The 9,544-nt window shown below is 25.6% G+C and overlaps 1 protein-coding gene across 2 annotated transcripts; it reads right to left on the bottom strand.

The window, feature by feature from the left end:
• Positions 1–3,846: 3,846 nt before the first annotated feature.
• Positions 3,847–7,127, bottom strand: LOC135930478 (serine/arginine-rich splicing factor 6-like). 2 transcript variants are annotated; one of them, XM_065467279.1, is made up of 7 exons: positions 6,992–7,127; positions 6,923–6,934; positions 6,839–6,879; positions 6,395–6,505; positions 6,185–6,357; positions 5,799–6,013; positions 3,847–4,495 (listed from the first exon to the last, which is right to left on the bottom strand). In XM_065467279.1, the coding sequence occupies exons 1-7, from the start codon at positions 7,104–7,106 to the stop codon at positions 4,107–4,109; spliced, it is 1,056 nt and encodes a 351-aa protein (XP_065323351.1). In that variant the 5' UTR covers positions 7,107–7,127; the 3' UTR covers positions 3,847–4,106. The 2 variants fall into 2 exon arrangements, with proteins under 2 accessions (XP_065323351.1, XP_065323352.1); XM_065467280.1 differs by having other exon boundaries at positions 6,401–6,505.
• Positions 7,128–9,544: the final 2,417 nt, after the last annotated feature.

The following is a 9,544-nucleotide window of genomic DNA, read 5'->3' as shown; positions in this document are numbered from 1 at the left end:
CGTAAAATCCTATACACAGTTCGACACTATGAGACTATACCCTCTTTTTTTTAACCAGTGACATGCATTTTCATAAAATATTGTGCAACGACCTCATCAAAGGCACTCTGAATAAGACTGAAAAATATTATATGGAATGGGTTGAAAATGAAATGAAAAAAAATTTATCTCAGAAAAAAAAGAAAACTTTTAAAGCTAATGTGATGGGAATTACCTTGGGTGTATCTGCAGTTGCAATATGTTGATTATATTTTTTAAAATTATATTAATTGCATTATTTAGATTTTAGAACAATTTTTTCTGTTAGACAAGAAACATTTTTAGATGATGATAAACCTATTACAGAATAGCTCTTACAATTAGATGTATATAATTTAATTGAAACATTTTTAGATAATAAATTTATTTTAGAATAGTGCTTATAATTAAATGTATATAATTTAAAGTTTATACCTATATGTCTAATATTAAAATTTATACAAATCTGATTATTGCACTTCTATATACATTCATAGATTATATTTTATACCATAACTAATAAAGTCAGATATTTTATATTTAGAAATATATAAAAGAAATAGTAATGTATTGGATTAGATAAGGTGGTTCATAAAATTACCAAGGGTCTATAATAATTTTATTCTTTAAATTAATATTGTTAAAAATCCTGATTTGGGTTGATTTTAAAAATGGCCTGATTAAGATTTTAGTCAATATAGAATTATATGAGTCTTGAAAATTGGCAAATAGAAGTCCAAATCTTTTTGCCAACTCTAAGCCAAATCTCCAGGCTTGCATAATATTATTGGCTAATATTTAATTGGCCTATTTTTAAAAATAGATCTAAATCAGGCTTTTTAACAATACTACCCAAGACATTTTTTCAATTCAATCATTTGATAAAAAGCGTAATATATATATAAACAAGATGTGCTTCCTAATTCTATTTATTTATTTATCAGAGACCTGCAAAGGTACCATTTATTTTTGGTCAGCTAAGTCCAAATTTTTTTATGGCTTGATCCAAGTTTTATATTTTCTGACCTGGATTTTTTTAAAATATATTACATTCTATTTTAAATTTTGCAATTTTAAATATTCAGTTTTAAAATATATGGCCCAAAAAAATTTTAGACATGGTATTGGGCCAGGCCTGCAGGTCTCTGATTTTTTTTTTATAATTTGGAAGTAGGTCAAAAGTTTTATATAGACTGCAGATAGTGTTGTTAAACGGCTCGTTTTGAGCCGATTTTTAAAAACGGCTAACTCACTATTTCATCCAGAATAATTTAACTCAAGCCTGAAAATTTTGTTTGTAGAAGGAACAAAGGTTTAATTTTTTACATAAAAACATTACGCGTCCCCAGTCAAGATACATTTTTTTAAAAAAATAAAAGCAGATTCATATTTAGCTCATTAAATGGATGGATACAGAAAATGTTTTTTTTTATTTAAAAAAAAGTGGTAATTTAGTAAAATTTTGAAAAAACACTTTTTTTTGACTAAAATACGCGTCCCCGGTCAATACCATTTTCGGAATCTCCTTAAAAAACTATACACGATTCTATATTCATTTTTATAAAAATAATCTATCTTGACCGGGGACGCGTAGAGACGCGTATTTTAGTCAAAAAATGAAAAATAAAGAAGTGTTTTTTCAAAATTTTACTAAGTTACCACTTTTTTTTTAAATAAAAAAAACATTTTCTGTATCCATTTAATGAGCTAAATATGAATCTGCTTTTATTTTTTAAAAAAAAATGTATCTTGATCGGTAGTTTAGTCAAAAAAAATTTTCGAAAAATAAATTTAAAAAAAAAAATTATAAATACCATTTTTGGAATCTCCTTGAAAAACAATACACGATTCTAGATTCATTAAAAATAATCTATCTTGACCGGGGACGCGTATTTTAGTCAAAAAGTGTTTTTTCAAAATTTTACTAAGTTACCACTTTTTTTTGTATCCATTTAATGAGCTAAATATGAATCTGCTTTTATTTTTTTTTTAAAATGTTGACCGGGGACGCGTAATGTTTTTATGTAAAAAATTAATATTTTAAAAATTTTACTAAGTTATCATTTTTTTTAAATCATAAAAAACATTTTCTATATTCATTTAATGAGCTAAATATGAATCTGCTTTTATTTTTTTAAAAAATATGTATCTTGACCGGGGACGCGTAGTTTTTTGTGATGTAAAAAAATAATTTTTTAAAAAATTTACTAAGTTATCATTTTTTTTAAATCATATAAAACATTTTTTAACTCATCTTATAAAGCTAAATAAGATTTTTTATTAATATTATATAAATTAAACCCGTTTGACCAGGGACGCGTATTTTAGTCATGCCCCTTTTATTTGACTTATTTAATTATTAAAAGTTTTATATGGCTATAGATATTTGGTATAATGTTGCACAAGTACTTATTTGATTTTTTTTTAAACACAATAAGTTAGGAATTGTTTTTATATAATATACATTATATTAGAATATACTTTGAAATATTAGAGAAACAAACATATAGGGTCTATTATATTCAATGATATATATTTTCTTTGTAAAACATAAAATAAGAATTATTTTAAATTTGTGCAATTAAAATAGTTTTAATGAACCCTTGAATGATTGCTGATAAAAATTAATTACATTTTATATCCCTCCACTATAATTTTTTTGTCCAAATATATATTTCTTTCAGAATACCTGTAGTCCTGGGATATATTTACACCTAGGCCCAAAGATTTTTTTTACCCAAGCCAAGTAGGTCATATATTTTAAGTTGCCATTATTAACTAAAAATTAAATAAAATATATTTTCTAAAAATCATAACCTGGTCATGCAAATGGTACCTCTGCAGGTATCTGATATATTTAATAAAATTTAGAAAAACTTATTTGTTTGCAAAATACAATACTTTAAATTATATTATAATCTCAAATCATTATATATTCCTATTCTGTGTATTTGGACAGGATAAGTTTTTTTAATTTACATGATCCTATTTATGGTAATCATATACTTTATAATTCTAATCTTCACTTTTTTTATTGGGATTTAAAAAAATTGACTACTTAAATTAAAGAGCAAGTATCCTATTTTTAAGTAAATGTACTCTGCAAAAAAAATCAAACTAGTGTTTCTTGAAGAATATCATTTTTTTCTCCCCTATTATCTTTTATATATTTTTTGTAAAATATAATCTTTAATTTAAGAACACAGTAACACTTAATTTTCAAAAGTAGTTCCCATTTCAAATTTGATCAAAAAAATTTATGATCTTTTCTTTGTTTAGTAGCAAACTAAATTTGAATCTGACAAACAACCAAGACACTAAAGATGCAAACCGTTTTTCATGAAGGTTCCAATACTTAAAAAAAATAAACTATTTTTACAACAACCAAGACACTAAAGATGCAAACCGTTTTTCATGAAGGTTCCAATACTTAAAAAAAGTAACTATTTTTACAAATATGCTATGCAACAGCATTAACTTTAATTGAATAAATTAATTATCTTTCAATATAAATTAGAAAAAAGAATTTAATTATTCTATTATTAAAGAATAGGAAAATTCCTACAGGTGTTGAGACATCAGTCACACCTTTGAAAGACACCTCCACTATATGAAAAAAAATACCTTTACTATAATTATTTTAAAATCATAATTGGACCGTTTCAAAATCAACTTTAATCCAAAATACAGGTTAGACACTAAAATTATTTAGCTATATATTTCTGGCCAAATTTTGGGTGTTTATAAAAAAATTAAAGTTTTAAAGATAAGAATTAATAATAACTTTTTAAATATTGTTTTTATTGTCCGTTTTTTATTGGCAAATATGATGGTATATTGTATTAAAGCTTAATCTTTAACATTATGTATAATATTCTGTATTTACAATTGCAACTATTTATGATTTGAATTTAAAAAAATGTCAAAATATAAGGTATGGTTATATCAAAAAATATTTACAATATTCATATCAAGGTTAAGATAATGTTATAAATCATTATCAATATTTTCACAAGACAGTGTATAGTAACATCATGAAATATAAAAACATTAAGTTTATCATTTCGATTTTATAAGGCTAAAAAATTTTAATCCCTCATAGACTCATCTTCTTCCTCATTCCTACTACTATCATCACCATTTTCATTCTCAAGAGGTGCAGTTTCTCTTTCTTGACTTCTAGAACCTGATCTACCCCTAGAAGATTTACGGGATGTGGATCTAGAGGGACTCTCAGATCTTTGACTTCTAGACTTAGACCTGGATTTTGATTTGCTTTTAGATCTAGCAGTTATGGGCGTTGATCCTTCTTTCTCCCTTCTACTTTCCTTGTCCTCATCGTCATCATCTCTTCCATTACTTGCTTTGTAATCATTGTTTTTATGATCAGTATCCATGTCTTTACTTCTACTTCTTGGCGATCTAGTTGGGATAGATCTACTTCTGCTTCTGCTGGCTATCTTAGTAGGTGAAGAACCTTTGTTTCATTTTAAAGAAATATTCCATATAAGATTATTAAAAATTTTATAATATTTATATTATAAGAAAAGTGTTTGTATTTTTAATAAATATCAGGGATGTGAACTCTTCAACAAAAAAGGGCCCAAGTCATAGTTTAGGAATAGAATTTTAAAAATGGTCTGAGTCCAGGATCCAGGTTTGAAACAACATAAATTAGAGATCTGCAAATCACAGACCAACTCCTACCTGGGAGGTCTATCTTCTAAAAATAATTTCAGCTTGGGCTGGATCAGGCTCAGCCAGCCCATATTTAATGTTAAGCAAAAATTTAATTTTTTTTTATTTAATGAAAATTAACAATATTTAAATATATTTAGGCATTCATTTTGTTTACAATACTTAAATTTATTATTATTAGATGAAAAAAGGCAATATTTCATTAAATTAGCAACTGTTTTAAATAATCTAAATTTAAAAATTTTAGGCCCAAGCCCATTAAAAAAAAGTTTTTAAAACCCAGGCTTGCTCAGATAAACTAGATAATATATTAGGCCCATACCCAGCTTGGCCCATGAAGGTCTCTAATTCAGGCTAATATATTTAAAAAAATTTGGGCCAAGCTTAAATTTATAAATATATTATATTTTGTCAAATAAATTGTGATATTTTAAAATTATTACAAGAAAAAACTGGTAATATATTTTTACAATAAATAAAAATAAAATTTTCTAATTTAAATAAATTCAGACCAGGTAGATAAATATTTTATTTTAGGTCAGACTTTTCAGGAAAGAATACATTTTATAAAATTTCATGACAGGCCTGAAAAATTATGCCAGGTGCAGATCACTAATATAAATACACTAACATAATTTACAAGTAAAAAATGAGTCTAATTTAAATGTTTTATTTGATCACTCAATAATATATAATGGAAGTATAAAAGTCACAAAAATCAAGATATTATAAAAAATTAAATTTATTCTAATTAACCACCCATTATATAAAATGGAAGTATAAAATTCACAAAGATAAAGATTTTATAAAAAAATTAAATTTATTTTCCATGAATTTAAATAATTTGTTCCTTCCTAAAAAAAGTCCTAGTTAGGGTTTAAAAAAATTATAAGGGTATGTAGTTCTTGACAATGATAAATTATATTTTACAGAGACCTGAAGTCTCAGTCAGACCCATTTTTTAATTTTTATAAGCATACATTAAAAGAGTCCACAATTTGCCATGTAAATGATACCTCTGCAGAAGGTCCCTGATATTTTATCAACTTTACAACATATTTTAATATAAATATTTTTTTAACCTTTGGTGACACTTTTACTATGGGATGAGTGTTTTGATGAATGACGGTCACGTGAAGTGCTTCTCTTTGTTGAGCCATGGTTTTTGCGCTTATTGTTTGAATGATAATCATCTGAGCGACTGCTTCTGCTTCTTCTATCACGTCGACTACTGCGTTTCTTGTCACGACTGTGACTGCGGCTATCACGCTTGCTGTATTTATCACCACCTCCACCTCTAAAATAATTTTAAAAATATGAATAGGTTTGGTAATAAATTTAGAATTTTTTATAAAATAGTTAAAAATGAAATTATCATATAACATTTTCTTGATATTAAAATATAATTAATTTTTATAGGCAAATTTTTAAAATTGTTTCATAATAAAAAAAAATTATAATAATTTACCTTCTATCTCTGTCTCTATCACTTCTATGTCTAGAAACTGATCTTGAATATGATCTTCGGCGTCTATCTCTTCCTCCTCCACCACCTCCTCGGTTATATCGATCATCTTTGTAATCTGGACAATCCCTGGCCCAATGACCTGATCTATGGCATTTATAACATTCATCAACACCCTAATATTTACATTAGGCAATAAATTTGTTAACATACTTTTACTGATTGTCGCTGTTGCATATTTGGCCTGTATGATTTTCCTTTAGCAAACTCCACAACTATTCTGTTCCCTAATATAGTACGACCATTTTCATATCTTACAGCATCCTTGAATTAAAATAAATTTAAGTATAAAAAATTAGTCAACTAATTTTTATGTTAAAAAGCCTAATTAAAGGGGTAAAGTGTATATTAAGATCTATATAAAATAATATGGATATACATGAGGAAAAAAAGGAAATAGGTCGGAACAAAGGAGGATTGCAAAAAAATATTTAATGCGTCTTAGCGGATTATCAAAGAGTCAGGCAGGAATTATAAGGGCACAAGGCATGTCTTAGCATGTCACTTGGCAATTCTGCTGCGTTATTTTTACCATAAATTAAAATAATTAGAGAATTTGATGAAATAACATAAAACAATATTTTTAAAAAATCTTACATCAGCATCTCTTTTGTCATCATAATCGACAAATGCATATGCTAAATAGTTAATGTGACAAGCTATTTAAATATAATTATTTACCTGTACCCACACCTTGATCAATTAACATGAAATAAAGCTATATATTTTGAATTTGAATTAAATTTATACCATATTTAATATCGCATCTAATCATACGTCCATAAGGAGTAAATATAGCTTCTAAATCTTTAACGCGAGTATCCTTGTTTAATCTACCAACAAAAAGTTGTGCTCGATCACCCATTTTAAATAAATATGGCAGAAATACCAGTATTAACAAATCACCTAAATATTTTAGACATTAAAAAATAAATTAAAAAAAGAATATTTTAAATTCACTGTAATAATAAAGATATATTTAGTTAAATACCATCATACTTAAAGTACATGCAATGTCTAAAGTTAAAAAAGATTATAAATTATATTATTTAGGTATTTGAGCGGGTTCTGTACCTTTTTATTTATAAAACATAGAGTATATAGAATTTTTAATATTTTATTTTTAAGTGATTTAGTTATTCGAAATTAAGCTAAAGTTTATTTGAATCCTGAGAACTACCTGCAACGATCGTAAATATAAGTTATAAAAGGACGAGTAGTTCAATTCAATATTAACATCGAATTCCAATTAGTTATCTTGTATTAATAAATTAGTTACAGAATACTTTTTATTATAAGGTTGGAAAAATAAATTAATAACTGAAAAAATAGTAGTTTTTATAAAAAATAAGAAGAAGTAAGGATTAGTGTTGTTAAAAACCTAACGAGTCGATTTTATAAAACGAGATTAAGATTATAAACAAAATAACACTAAGTAAGATAAAGATTTTGCACATAGGTGACAGAAATGCTTAGATATCTATTTTCCAAATCTTGATACTTACATAATATTATTTTTCTAATTGGAGTGATTTTGAAAAATTGACCGGATAATATTTTTATTCAACTATATTTCATTTAAATACTATACCTATTTTAGGTTTGGGTTCGCTTCAACTACTAACAAAAAAAATTAAAAAGACAAATAAGATAAAATGGCTTTCAAAATGACCCTTATAAATTTAAGCGAGAGAATAAGGAATTAAAACAAGGTAACCAATATATTGCAATTAACCATTTTCGATATATATATATATATAAGTTTCATAAATAGCTAGTTTTCTTACAGGTCTTTGACTCTATTAATTTTAGTATAAAAAATCTTATATCAATGAGCAGGGTTGGGCAGTATCGTGGATATTTGTATCTTTTTTAACATTTTGGAAAGTATCTTGTAACCAGTATCTAAGATACATATTATTTAAAAGTATTTGTATCTTAACCAACTTTGTATTTAAAAAGATACAGATACTTTAAAAAAATATATATTGATTAATTTAAATAGTATTAAAATTTAAAATGATATTGTTTTAAGATTTAAATGAAAAATTTAATTAAAATTTAGATATTTTAAGATAATTTTTGATATATGACGTTGGTCGTCATATAGTGCTAACAATTAGAACTACCATATTTGAATCGTTTTATATCTGTCTATTTTAAAATTATGGAAGAAGAAAATAGAATAATATGTTTATCTTCGTCTTCAGATGATTCTTCAACCGAAAATTATAACAATAAATTTAAACTAAGCATACTTAATGGCAAATTTTTTGAAGTACTTCAAGATGATCATAATAAATAAATTCATCGTGACTTTGGTATTGACGAAAAAGTTATAGCAACTGTTACAGATAACGGCTCTAACTTAAGAAAGCTTTCAAGGAGTTTGGATATTCTATGGAAGCTGTAGAGAATGACTTTGACATCAATGATGATGAATGTATAGAATTCAAAATCAGTGAAAGTATTATTTAATACTTCTTTAAAATTTATTATGATATTGTAAATTTAGTAAAAAATTTTATTCAAATAAAATTATTTATTTGTTTATTTAAGGGTTTAAAGAAGCCTCAAAAACATTGCCTCAACACATTCGTTGTTTGTGCCATACGATAAGTCTAATTGCCACAACAGATGTCGAGAGAGCTATTAAGGATTCTCCTAACATATCTAAAATTCATCATCCTGCAATAGCTAAATGTACTAAGCTATGGAATGCAAATAATAGGCCTAAAACTGCAGAAATTATCAAAGCAGTTTTAGGAAAACAATTAGTTACACCTTGTTGCACTAGATGGAATAGTTTTTATGATAGTCTTCATAGTTTATTAAAATTTAAAGGCGAACTTCCTAAATTATGTCAAAAATTAGAATTTCCTAAATTAAGAGATATTGAAATTCAATATTTATAAGAATATTGCAATATAATGGCCCCGTTGGCTATAGCGATTGGCAAAATACAGAGTGAAATCAACTGCCATTATGGAGAATCAGCTCCAATTTTAAATGTCGTTAAAAAAAAATACAAATTTAATTCAAACCAATCTACAATTTTGCAAACCATTAGCTGTTGCCATAGAAAATTATTTAAATAGATTTAAAAATATATATGATTTTGATAACAATTTTAAAAGTGCATTTTTGGCAACTATTTCTCATCCCTATTTTAAAAATCGTTGGATTAATGGTGAAAAAGAAAAAAAATACCTTCAGGATTTGTTATTACATGAAGTTTTAATTGTTTTTAAAAATAATATTGAAATTAATACTTCAACAAAATCTTCAATTGATGAAGATGAT

This window comes from Gordionus sp. m RMFG-2023, chromosome 5 (assembly GCF_954871325.1).
Source record: "Gordionus sp. m RMFG-2023 chromosome 5, tfGorSpeb1-WG-v2, whole genome shotgun sequence".
Taxonomy (NCBI): Eukaryota; Metazoa; Nematomorpha; class Gordioida; order Chordodea; family Parachordodidae; genus Gordionus; species Gordionus sp. m RMFG-2023.
Note: the sequence above shows the minus strand (reverse complement) of the source record. Positions and strands in the feature narration are given on the sequence as shown.